Raw genomic sequence first — 14,176 nt, 5'->3', positions numbered from 1 at the left:
AGTACAGAAATATAACATATACTAAAATAAATACAATACAGAATAGAACATGGTAAATTCCTGATAAAATAAGGACATAAAAAGTGCTACATGAAGACTGAGGAAGGAAAGAGAATTCCTGAAGAGGGAGGATAAAAGAAATCTTTCATGAAGGAGATGGTATTTGAACTTTGGCTGGAAGGATGGAGAGAATTTGTATTGAAAGATTATTTTGCTGGCAGCTAGGTAGGGCAGTGGTTAGAGCACCAGCTCTGAAGTCAGGAGGATTTGAGGTCAAATCTGACCTCGAACACTTAACACTTCTTAGCTGTGTGACCCTGGGCAAGTCACTTAACCCCAACTGCCTCAGCAAAGAAAGAAAGATTATTTTGAGGCAGGTTTTTAAGTTTACTACGTAAGCAAAAATTAGGATATGTCACTATTTAGGTTTTTAATGTATTTGAGCTTGAAGCTGAAGGTAAAGGTATATATTTCATGACTTTGCCTGGAACCTGAAATGTAAAATATATGCATTCCTCACTTAAGTGGAAAGGGAAAAAATGTTGGGTATTCATTCTAAAAGGAAAAGTAGAATACCCCTTTGTTCAGAAGTCTATTATTTCTCTCTCCTTTTAGGTGTCCTATGTAAAAGCTATCGACATCTGGATGGCAGTGTGTCTCCTGTTTGTATTTGCTGCCTTATTGGAATATGCAGCTGTTAATTTTGTTTCAAGGCAGCACAAGGAGTTCCTGCGGCTCAGGCGAAGACAAAGGAGGCAAAATAAGGTACAGTAAATAGTCGATGCAGGTAAAGTCAAATGGAAAATTTCCAAATATGCAGATAATTCAGGATCTATTCCCTGCAAAGAAAAAAGAATTCTCACTATTTCTAAACTGCTCCTGAACCAAAGATAATGTTATAGTGACCCAGTTTTTCCACATTAGGCAAATCATTGCTGAAACACCCATTTCACTTTGTTTCTATAAATATTATTTGGTTTCACTTAACTTCTTTTGTTAAAAAAAAAAGTTGAATTCCCATATGGTAGGTACTTTTTTTCATCTAGATAGTCAAATATCTGCTTTTTAAACCCACCAGCTTTATGGTAGAAGTGGTCTTAATATGGATTTCATGTACTTTGCGTATATTACAATTATATTTGTTTCATGAGTAAGCACTTTGTGATATGGTTTGTCTTTGTCTTTGACTGATGACTTGAACTCATTTGGAACTAAGAGCTTCTTCAGCACATCTCCACTTAATTTTAATTTTTTTAAAGTTTATCTCTCATAATGTGAACATCATCTTATATATTTTCTAAAAAGCTGACTTTGAGCCTTTCATATGCCTATTGTTGTTCAGTTATTTTTAAATTGTGTGACTTCATTGTTAGAATCCTAGTGTTAACTCAACTTGAAACAAGGTACTAAGTGAAACTGAGAAACAATGCTTGTGTTCACAACTGTACTCACTGGAGTTCACATGTTTGGAAGATTTCAGGGTTAGTATGAGATATCTGAATTCACACCTCCCTTGAAACTCTCAGGGCCAGAGAGCACTCTGGGAGAAACCCATAATCCCTCTCTCTCAGAAGAGATCCTATATAAGAAACAGACAGAGTCTCTCAGAGAGTTGAGCTGAAAACACTGAGAGAGAGTTCAGCTGAATTAGATTGGAGAAGGGCGCATCAGTTCAGTTGAGAAGAAGCACTCTCTCAGAGGCACAACCAGATTCAGCACTCTGGGAGATTGAGAGCCAGAAGCCCTCTCTTGGCGGCAAGAGAGATTCATTCCATCAGGATGCTGAAGAAAGCAGAGGCAAAGGACAAAGCTGCAAGAGCTCTTAGAACCAAGCAGAAAGATAAGCCTCTAAGAAAACTAATCTGGCTATATTGGAGACAATAAAAGATCTGAACTTTTAACACCTGGCTGCATTTTGGAGTGATTAATATTTTTAACTGAAACTAAGGCTGTCTCCAGAAAACCTCCCCAAGAAACCTGCTCCCAGAGAGAAAACCATCTTATTATATTTTTAAAGAAGAAAAACACCACAGTTCATGGCCTCATTTGGGGTTTTCTTGGCAAAGATACTAGATTGGGTTTTCATTTCCTTCTCTGGATTATTTTACAAATGAGGAAACTGAGAAAAACAGGGTTAAGTAAGTTGGCCTGTGTCATATAGCTAGTAAGTATCTGAGGCCAGATTTGAAATTTAGATTAGTCTTCCTAACTTCATGCCTGGCACTCTCTCCACTTTGCCCCCTACCTGGCCATCTTATGCCTATGCGTATGGCAAAATAGAGCCTAGCAACACATTTTGGTTCTCTGCTCATCTATTTCCAAGATTCAGGTTAACTTGCAGCTGCTATAACCTATTGATAAAATGTAAGTAGCTTTTTCTTCAAGAATATAACTCTAAGTTCTAGCTTTTCTCTGTTTTTTCTTTTTTTCTGAAGATGTTCCCTTTTTCCACCATACTTCTTTTAACTCATTTTAAAAACTGTCCAAATCCAAAACTGCCACATCATGGACATTTCAGAATACAGACTGTATACAGTTCCAATATATCCAGCCATAACAAGGGGTATGTAACTGTAACTCTTGACTGAGGTATACAAAGCTGGGGAACCTTAAAGTATATGATTATATATTTACTAATCCAAGCATGACATACCATTAAGGAAGGGATACCATTTTATGTTCATACTTCAGACGAAAAAAAAAATTGGCTAGCAATAATTATAAGCAAATTACAGGTGATGTTACTGGAGAGGAAGCCCAATTACCAACTCAAAGTTTAGAGACATTTACAAAAGATGAAATCAAGACAGGCAATTCAGTTATGTGTACAGAATAATGGTACTCTTCTGAAAAATTAATGACAAATGACAAAACCCTAAATGAATTTTGGCTTGTTTCATATTCTAGTCATAATAAAAAAAACTCTATATGGCAGGCAAGAGAAAGATCAGCTATATAGGATAATTGAAATAATGGGCAACAGAAAGAAAGAATACTCAATTTCTGTTTTAAATATATTTACCCCATCAAAGAAAATAATCTGCAAAATAGAAGAGGTTAAAACAAAATGGCTTAATAGAGAATTGAAATCAAGATGTGCTGAAGATGTTTAGTCCTCAATGAGTTCAAGTCCAATCAAAGACAAAGACAAACCATATCACACAGTGCTGAAATAATTTATGAATGTGATTGCTGAGTCACTGATAGTGACCTCTGAAAAAGTATGAACAGTAGAAGGATTCTGGAAAGATTGTAGAGTAGGTAAGAAAATTACAAACTCTCCAGATTTTCCACACAATTGTTCCTGAGGGCAAAGATTGAACAGTGAAAAATAAATAAGACGAGACAGAAAAGCTGTCCTCCTGAGACAATCTGAGAAAGCCTGAAGAAAAACACCACGATGGAAGTCTAATCATTGTGAAGTGCAAACACCTCTAGGCTAGCCCACCAAAAATAGCAAGTGGAGAGCCCTGGGGTTAGCTGAGTTCAGAAGGAGCCACAGACTGAACCACAGGAATTTTCATCTCCTGACAGCCTAGGGAGTCAGGAGTCTGAGTCCAGGAAGACCTCTGTTGATTAAGAATGCAGGGCCCAAATATGTGCTAAAATGCAACCCTAGGCAAGAAGGAGACAATATACCCAATGAGTGTAGAAACAGATAGTCAGGGATACTGCTGGCTGTTGCAGGATGATAAAGCTTTTGGTTGGGTTACAGATCAAAGGAAAGAGTTAAACTGAAGCCAGAGGGCACCATTCTCCCAAACCCAGGATTAAATTAGATAAAAGAATGAGAATCCTAAAAAATTATCACTTTAAAAAAAATGAGCAGACAAAGGAAAAAGAACCTAACCACAGAAAATTACTATGGGATTAGGGAAGACTGGGGCTCATCTTCAGAGGAGGGCAGTAAACTAAAAAAGTCTCTTCTACTCCCAAAGAATAATATTAAATGGCTACCTGTCCAGAAATAATTTTTAGAACTCAAAAAAGACTTCAAAAATTAAATAAGAGAGATTGAGGAAAAAATTTTAAAAATACCATCCAAGAAAAATAAGATTATGAAAAAAAGTCAACCAAATAGAAAAGGAGATTGTTTTAGAGAAAAAAAAATTCTTTGAAAATTAGAATTGGTCAAGGAGAAACCAGTGAAACTATAAAGAACAAGTAATAACAAAATAAAATATAAAGAAAGAAAAAGAAGAGCATGTAAAATATCTTATAAGAAAAGCAACAGATCTCAAAAACAGATCAAGAAGAGAAAATATAAAAATAATTGGATTACCTGAAAGCTGGGACCACAAAAAAGAGTTTTTGATGCAACATTACAAGAAATAATCAAAGAAAATTGTCTTGTGGAAATAGAAAAAAACAAATCCACCCATTACCATCTTCCAGAGATCCTATAAGGAAAATACATAGAAACACTATTGTTAAATTTTGAAACCCCCAGATCCAAGAGAAAATTTTACAAGAACAACTGAACTATGCTGGAGCTACAATTAGAATTGTACAGAATTTATCAGTAGCAGCAAGGCAAGATGGCAGGTCCTGGAATATTGTATATCTACAATCAAAAAAACTAGGCCTGCAGCCAAAAATATCATATGTAATGGGCAATGTAATGGGCTGAGGTTTGAGCTGATGCACTGAGGTCCCAAGTACATGAGGCTAGATAGTAATTGGGCTATACTCTATTAATATACATGATTGGATAAAGAATGGTCCCTGCCCACTCTCCGTGCAAGTCCTGATGTGTTGTAGAGGAAATGACGATTTTGGTGGGTGGAGGCAGAGAGAGAGCGAGGAAGACAAGTGGGGGGAGATTGGGCTGGGTTCGAGACTCCGAGCTGCTGGTTGTGTGGCTGCTGGTCAAGCTAGCTTCTTGACTCAGCTGCACACATTGCTATCGCCGATTCTCTTCCACCTCCGATCCTTCTTCACTGAGAATAAAGACTGACGATTTTCCCCTAACCTGAATTCCTGTCTCATGCTGATCTTAAAATACACGATCTTAACAATCATATCTAGCAAAAGTCAGCATAATATTGAATGAAAAACTGAACTTTCAATAAATTCACAGATTTTCATGATTTTATCTAATAAATCTAGGCTCAATAGAAAATTTAATATTTGCCAAAATCAAAGACTAATTTCAAGTGACTCAAGAAGGACAAACTGTTTATGTTTCATTCATGGAAATCATTTAGGTGCATTGGAAGTTTCTGAAAGACAGATTTTAGTTGGAGAAAAAGAAAAGCTTCCTGACATTTAGCCTATCTCATTTTCTACACTATCAATTCTGTGAAGGCAGGGACCATTTTTATATCCCCCTAGTGCCTAGTATAGTGTTCTACATACCATATGAAACTTTTTGTTGAATTGTTTGAATTGCAATGAATCTCTGACTTCACAATTTTTACTCCAGTTAATATACACATAAACCACTGAAAATTGTACATTAAGTATCTTGGCTATGCAAACTCACCCTTTCTTCTTAGCTCCAAATTCATATCCTTTTCCCCTGAATTTATCAAGCCCAAATGAAGTACATCTTATTAAAATTCCAAAAGTTCTCTTTTTCCCTCTGACTTCACTAATACTAATACCAACTCAATCACTCTCCCATATTTGAAACTTTAGTGTTATCTTTTTGCTCCATTTCTTCCAAAAATGTCACAGACTTCTATCAATTCTATCTCTAAAATTATTCTCATTCCACATGTATTGTTGGTCAGTTATTATTTTTAGTCATAGCTGATCATTTTACAAATGGGGAAACTGAGGAAAATGAGGTTAAGTGGGTTGTATAGAGTAACAGCTAGCAAGCATCTGAGGCCAAATTTGTCAGGAATGAGTTTTCCTGATTCCAACCCTGGAATTCTATCTGCTGTGCCACCTGGCTGCCCTGTCATCCATTACTACCATATACTTACCCAGTATCCTATTACAGACTCTCTTTATATCCCTAAACTATTGCAACAATATATAATAGTCCATACAATCATAGAGCCAGAGCTAGAAGGTATCTTAAAAACCATCTGGTTTAATCCCTTCAAATTTTACAGTTGAGGAAACTGAGGCATTAAAGATAAACTCATTTTTCCAAGATCAAAAGCAAGTATCAGTGAACAAAAATAGAATTTGAGCCTTGGTCCTTTCTTTCTAAATCTAGATCTCTTTCTACTTTATTAGGTTTCCTTCTTGTCTGTTCTCCTCTGCTATTTCTTTCCTTTACTTCATACCACAGCCAATCTTATTTTCCTCATGCACCAATTAAGAATCATTAGGCCTCTGCTTAAGACCCTTCAATGACTTCTTATTACTTATTCAATAAAATTCATTGTTCAGTCAAACACTCAGTGCCTGCCACAATTGATTACTATTCTACATTTCCAACTTATCTCTACTTGGAAAAACAGATTTCTTGCCAATTAACATACTTAGTCCCATGTTTTCCTAAGTCTTTGCTTTTATTCATTGTATTTTCTATGCCTGGAATGCTCTCCTCATTCCTCTGTTCTACCTTCCTGTGAATTTTTATTTATCATTGAAATCTAGATCAGATACTGTCAGTCAACAAAAAGGCATTCATATTAAGATTTATGCAGGATAAATATTGACCAAGAGAACACCAGAGTCAATATTTATCTTGAGGCCTTGATGTCCACTGAACAATCAGGTTAAGAAATGGAATTTTATTTCCTACAAGGTCAGTCACTTACAATTGACAGAGTTCAATAGGTTGATTTAAAGTGCTCATCTTTTTGAAGTAAATAATAGAAATGATTGTCACTTCCCACTCTCCCCCTTTTTTTTCTTTACAGAGAAGCCCACCCAAATCATTCACAGAATATAAGCATTGGAAGGAAACTCCAAGGCCATCTATTCCAATTTATACATCTCTTATTCTAGCTACACATATTCACTCAATCACTAATTTCTGTCAATTATTTCTTTGAAATTTTTCATACACTTATCTCTTCTCCACTCCCTCTGTTTTCATCCTGCCTCATGCCTACTGTAACAACCTCTTAACTGGTGATATTTCTTTTCCTCTCTCTCCCTCACCCTCCCTTCCCCTCCCCTTCTCCCTCTCCCTCTGCATCTCCTCTCTCTGTCTCTGTCTCTGTCTCTGTCTCTCTCTCTCTCTCTCTCTCTCTCTCTCTCTCTCTCTCTCTGTTTCTCTATTTCTGTCTGTCTTTGTCTTTGTGTCTCTGTCTCGCTCTGTCTGTCTCTCTCTCTTTCTCTCTGTCTCTCTCTCTCTTTCTCTCCCCTCCTCCCCACCTCCTATGAAACTTAAACATTCCTACCATCTTATCTTAATCTTCCTAAAAAAAAGTTTCATCTTATTCTCCTGCTCAAAGAAATCACTTCCTTTTTCAAAAGCCACACATTGCTTCCAATTGTTTATAGGAACTTTTTTTTTTAATTTGACCAGAGAATTAACAGGAGGAAAAAAAGTCAAATTTAGGGAGATGGAAAAGGTAGATAGCAAATCTAAGCAAATCTTATACCACTATGGGTGGTATAAGAAAATAAGAAAGTACTTGGATATGGAAGGGTTTGGAATAAAGTACAGATTATGAAAAAAGGGTATGATATGTTGAGTAGAAAAAAGGCCTTGGGAATCAGGAAGACTTGGGTACACCTTATGACTGAGTGACCCTGGGCAATTAAAATCCTCTGAATGTCCCAGGGAACCATCTATGATTATAAGTTACAGGTAAGATGATGGTCTACATTGACAAAATAAGCTTTCGTGAAGAGCCCCTATACCAATGAAATCACAAATTCAAATTAATGAAGGAGTTATTAAAGAAGAACCCAAAGGAACTATAAAGAATTATTTTTTTGACAATACAAATGGCAGTCTCATACTAAATGAACCACTCAAGATGGTTCAACCATCTGTAGTTGGTTTTCTAGATGACAGAGTAAATGAGCTGAATTCAACCAGGGGTTATCCAAAGGAAATTTTTGAATGATCAGCTAACCCCCAAGCTTTCTAAAACTGATGCTGCAATAGTCCCCAAGAATAGTAAAATTGAAAACTTTGAAGAAATCTCTCAAGATGCTATTAATCTCATGATTAAAAAAAACTCTTCTCAGTCCTAGAAAAAAAGTGGCAAAAAATGGAGGAGGGCACTCTATGAAGTATTACAAGAAAATGAGAAACTACATGAAGAAATTGAACAAGTAGACAATAAAATCCACCTTAAAGAAAAAAAAAAAACCTGCTGAACTAGTGAGACATGTATAGTATATGATAGAAAAGGTGACTATGAAAAACTTTGAGCCACAGAATTATCTAGTATTTGAGGATTCTGATTCTAGAAGGGAAGAAATAGGTAGAGAGTCTAAAGATCAATACATGTGATGAAATCAATACATAAGATAAAAATAAATACATGTGATAAAAAAAATGCTTCTTTATACCCACAAATGGATGATCATGTATACAAATGCATCTTATGTTTGGCAGTTGGGAAATAGCTGTCAAAGTTTATCTTGTAATGCCAAAAGAAACTGAGCAAGACAGAGATTAAAGACCAATTCAATAGTTTATTAAATGGAGAGAAATACTGGGACCAATGGATCCCAGGGCTAGACGAGAATATCATCTCAAAGCTTTTTATGGTATAACAAGAACAATGACATAATGCAGAGACCTAGGTGGGGATAGCCTCATAGATAGAGGTTACTGATATTCTAATGACATTAAGGAATGTCTATAACACCTTTATCTCAACCATCAAGACGGGACGGTCATAACCTTAAGGCAGAATTACAAAATAGGACAATTGGAGGAACTGGTCACCCCATTAAAAGTGAACTTTGGCATTACAATCTCATTTTAGTTTGTGTTATTTTTTGTGTTAGTTATCTCATTTTTGTGTTATTTTTCTAAGTTGGTGAAACCTTTGAACATTTAATTTTTTGAAATAGATACTGAGGGCCTGAAATGTAAATGCTGAGTAATGGGAAATAAAGGAAGAGTGTCTGCATTGAGGTCCCTGGAGCCAGTTCCATGTTGGCAGCACAAGAGCTGAGTTTTACAGACTACTTGAGATAACAGAACCTCCCTACCTATGTAGCTGATTAGAGCTCATAAACCCTAACCCCTATGCCTATTCCTTAAAAAATAGTATCAGTAATTTTGGAATTGTAATAACTATTCTGTAGCAGCTGTAAAGAATTTATTGGAAGAATTCTGAGCCCCCAGTATCTTCTGGAAGTGGATAAAGAATGATCAGAGAGAAGATAGTGATTCTGATTTCAGAGCAGTAACTAGGGAACTGATAGGAAAGACTTGTATGGGTCCACATCAAACAAATCTTCCTAGTACACAGGCTTGATTAGAACATTCCCCTACTTAAAAATCATCAATGGCTTTTCATTTACTACCAAGTAAAATACTCAGTTCTTGAATAGATATTAAAACTATGATACAATCTGGCTATAACATACCTTTCTGGTTTAATTTCATGGTATTTTATTTCATGTATCCTGTAAAATATCCTATAATGAAATGAACATTAATCTTTGACTTACAAAACCTGATTCAAAGTTTTGACACATCATATTTATGTGATCCTTAGCAAACCTGAGTCTCATTTTCCTCATTTAGAAAGGGAGATAATTCTTGTAAGTCTAGTTTAGCAGCCAGGGCTATTTTGCAAACCTTAAAACATCACATAAATTGTCAAGCTTACACTTCAGCCAAACTGGAATATTTTCCATCTCCCAATTCACTCTGCCTGTTATTGCCCCCTGTTATTTGTCTTGGTACATTCCATCCCCCAGCCCATTAACAGCCTTCCTTCTATATCAGCCAATTGACAGCCCTCTTTTTGGGGGGAAGTGAGAATCAGGTAGTATCTCCTTTCTTATGCCTTCTTTTACCCTTTATTTTATAAATGAGTCTTTTCCTTTTGAATCTCTCATAACACTCTGATTCCTGCTGTTCATTTCCTCATTCTTTAGCTTGAACTATAGATATTTAAATAGATATCTTACTTAAACTCCTTCACTTCCATTAGATTTTAAGGTTTGAAGAGAAGAATTATTATTTTCCATAGCTATAGCACTGAGAACATATTACCTTGTATGTCCATTGTAATCACTTCTTAAGTGTTTTTTAATTGAATTGAAAATACTATTTAGGCTGCTAAAAAAAATTATTAGGAGAAAACAGTAACTTTTAATTTAATTAGTCCAATCTTACTGCATTTTAAGCATGTATGTTTTTGATGGATAATATTTGTTGATAATTACTTTGAACAGTGGCAGTTAATTATTATTACAATAGCAGTCCAGTTGCCTCTGCTGTCTTTTAAATTGTTTCCTGAATCTTAGAAAGCAGTAATCCAGGCTATCTCAGCACACAGAGACAGAAACACAGCCTGCAAAGGGATAGTAGGCATGATTGGTTTGGTAAGGAGTTCTCCAATAATGGAGATTCAAGTGCAGGCTCTACAATTTGATAGCAATGGATACCATGGCAAGATTCTTCCCTTCTCTGAGTCTCCTTTCTTTAATCTGTAAAATGAGGCTTTGAAGGACAGGAAGATTTGTTCCATCTCTAAAATTCTAGGACTCCCACTCAGCAAACAACTTACAGCTGCTAGAACTAATAAAAATTAGGTGTTTTTGTTTTCTAGTTTTCATCTATAAAAAGCAAATGTGGGTCTTTCTGCTTATGTGATTATCTACACAGCAAACACTGTATGTAAGAAAACAGGCAAGTATAATCAAAGTTTAAAAAAAAAAAAAGAGGATTATATTTTAACCTCCAACTCCCATACAGAATGGTTTAAAGTATTAACTATCTTTTTTGTGGAGAAGAAGCAGAAAAATACCGAATATAGATTATCAAAACAAGTTCAGTGGATCAAAGCATGATACCAATCAGTCTGAGGTCAAAAAAACAATTTCCTTTTTCCATTTCCATTTTCAATTTCCCAACATGGGAAGTTAGCTTTACATAGAGGAGAATACAGTCTTGTAGCCACAGACTACCCCTTTAACATCCACTTCCCCAGTTATCATGAAAATTTATGCAATTAGCCACAAGTTGGTATGAGATGGCATGGGGAAAGGGAGGTTGAGATGGAGGAAAAGACAGAAAGAGACAGAAAAACAGACTCACTTTAGAAAATCCACAGCCTCTCTGTACTTCAGTGTTTTTACCTGTGTACTACATAACCTCCATATATCTATAACTTGATTATCTCAGTTCCTTTTATAGGAAGTTTAAAAAAGTGGGAGTGGGAGATTCATCTTTTAAAAATTTTTATTATAGCTTTTTATTTACAAGATAAATGCATGGGTAATTTTTCAGCATTGATCCTTGCAAAACCTTCTGTTCCAATTTTTCCCCTCCTCCCCTAGATAGCAGGTAGACCAATATATGTTAAATATGTTATTTTGCTGCACCAGAAAAATCGGACTTGGAAATAAGGTAAAAATAACCTGAGGAGGAAATCAAAAATGAAAGTGGACAAAAACAGAGGTAGTGGAAATGCTATGTTGTGGTTCACACTCATTTCCCATAGTTCTTTCGCTGGTGTAGCTGGTTCTCTTCATTATTGAACAAATGGAACTGATTTGGTTCATTTCATTGTTGAAGAGAGCCACGTCCATCAGAATTGATCATCATATAGTAGTGTTGTTAAAGTATATAATGATCTCCTGGTCCTGATCATTTCACTCAGCATCAGTTCATGTAAGTGTCTCCAGGCCTCTCTGAAATCATCCTGCTGGTCATTTCTTCAATAATATTCCATAACATTCATGTACCACAACTTATTCAACCCTTCTCCAATTGATGAGCATCCATTCAATTTCCAGTTTCTGGCCACTACAAACAGGGCTGCCACAAACATTTTTGCACATACAGGTCCCTTTCCCTTCTTTAAGATCAAAGAGATTCATCTTTTTGTTTTGGTTGTCTGTTTAAAACAAAAAGTGGTGCCTTCTAGCATACAGGGCTAAGGAAAGATACAGATGGAAGGAAACCTAAAGAAAAGATTAAGGAAGAGTTACATTCTTTAAATTGTGGTGTTTAGAACTCCCTTGCCAGGCAATATGTGATTATGTTTTCACAGAGTTCTTCTATCTAGCTGATTTGATTTATGTAAAAAGCAGTGGTAGATCCTTTCTTTCCCCCAATAATTAGTTTGTTACTTGTAAACAAAATTAAATGACAAAAGAGTCTACATAATTAGAATTTGTATCACCCAACCAATTATAATGCAAATCAGAGAAAATCCTGAAATTAAACTTCTGATTGGAACTATGTGCATTCCTTGTTTAAATTTCTGTAGTTCACTGTGAGGAGGAGAAATGTTTCTGGAATGTCTCCTCAACTATGTGATTTCATCCATTTTCCCCAGGATGCCTCAATTCTTCTAAACAGATCTGTTAGATTTGGCCTGACATCTATATTTAGGTTGCCACATCATCAGATCTAGGATACTAGTTTGAGGTTATGACTGGGGAAATTAGGGAAAAGTATGAATGAGGCATAGGGAAGCAGAATGTGGCTATCTTGAGTCTATTGCCCAGAATTGCATTTTATGTATTGCCTTTTATACAAACACAGTTTAAATATCATTGGCATCAGCATTAATCTCTGTTATGAGTCCCTGGGACTGACCCTGAATCATGTTTTTTATTCCGGGAAGGACTTCAACCCATTAGTTAGCTCTCCAGTCACAGAAAAGGGTCATAAACCATCTTCTCAGTTTATGAATACATTGTACAAAACTGAAGCAAGCATCTTGTTATAATCAAGATACTATGCCAAGTACAACCTTATATCTATTGGTCTTATTCACTTGCAAAAGGAAATTAGATTATTGTGAGAAAATATGGTCTTCATACAGTCACTGTTCTTTTCATAGAAATTGACAATTAAGTCTTGTACCCAAACAGTGCAATCTTTGAAAAAAGAATAATAGCTTGCATTTACATAACACTTAAAGTTTTCAGTTTTCCTCACAACAATCCCATAGATTAAAGAGCTCAAATGTTATTATTAACTATCTTCATTTTATAGGAGACGAAAACAGAGGTTTTGAGAAGTCGATTAACTTGATAAAAGCCACATGATGGAATTTAGCCTGATAGAAAGGAGTCACCTCTATTTTTACTATATGGTATTGAATTTGTTAAAATCCAGATCTTTGGGGGAACAATTTTGGGATTTTTAGGTCTTGGACATAAAGAATCTAGAAGTTGTACCCCACAAAATAAAGGCGTTAATTTGCTTCAAAGCAGTTGTTTTTAACCTGGAATTCATGAACTTTCAAAATGTGTGTGTTTGTGTCTGTAGCAACTGTTTCAATATAATTGGCTCATCTTCAAATCTTATGTTTTTATTTTATATTTAAAAAAATATTCTGAAGAGTCATACACTTTACCAGACTGCCAACAAGATCTATGACATAAAAAAGGTTAAAAAGAAAACTCCTATTCTAATGAAAAAGAGAAATGACGAACATGTGGACTATTAAGAAAATTCTTAAATTCAATAATAAACATATTAATCTAATAGGCAATAAGCTACTAAGTACAAGGACTGTCAAATGAAATGATTCTTTCAAAAACAATGTATATTCAATTTAAATAGTTAAAAAATTCTTAATAAGCTAGGAAATATAAAATACTCAATTATTTGTGGAAAGATTGCAATAATATATTATATTGTATGTCCAATTATACATGGCCTTGGATATGAGATATGGATTCCTCACTCTTAGCAGAGACAGAAATAAAAGAGAAAAAAAAATAGGCTTGTAACTACTCCTGTGCTTGCCAAAAGAGTAATTTATGTTCACAGAGAAGCTAGTGGTAGAGGTGGACATAGAAGGAAGTTCTTAACATCTTCTGCTATATTCTCTAGCAGAAGAAAATTCCAGGTCACAGAGCCAATTGAAACTGTTTATGCTTCATTGCTAGCCAGTAAGCAAGAAATCATTAAAAGATCAACATCAAATAATCCTGAAAGTTTGATTCATTTCTACTTCTCCACCTACTACATAGACAACAGATTACATGTTCCCATTCATATGCTTCTCAGAATTTTCCTCAGTATAGTTCCAAAAGTGATACAGTTTCCTCCTATAAACTCAATCAAGAAATTATTTATGAATCTGAGGAATTATAACTCTGT

General features: G+C 35.3%; 1 protein-coding gene across 2 annotated transcripts in view; it reads left to right on the top strand.

Annotated features, from left to right (window-relative positions):
- The window catches only part of GLRA2 (glycine receptor alpha 2), a 303,585-nt gene that overhangs the window by 232,758 nt on the left and 56,651 nt on the right, over window positions 1-14,176 (top strand). For both annotated transcript variants that reach the window (XM_003765562.2, XM_003765563.2), the window contains exon 8: window positions 616-765. In XM_003765562.2, coding sequence (XP_003765610.1) covers window positions 616-765 — 150 coding nt within the window. The remainder of the gene's footprint in view (window positions 1-615; window positions 766-14,176) is intronic.

This window comes from Sarcophilus harrisii, chromosome 3 (assembly GCF_902635505.1).
Source record: "Sarcophilus harrisii chromosome 3, mSarHar1.11, whole genome shotgun sequence".
Classification (NCBI taxonomy): domain Eukaryota; kingdom Metazoa; phylum Chordata; class Mammalia; order Dasyuromorphia; family Dasyuridae; genus Sarcophilus; species Sarcophilus harrisii.
The sequence above is the reverse complement of the archived record's forward strand: the minus strand, read 5'-3'. Positions and strand labels throughout refer to the sequence as shown.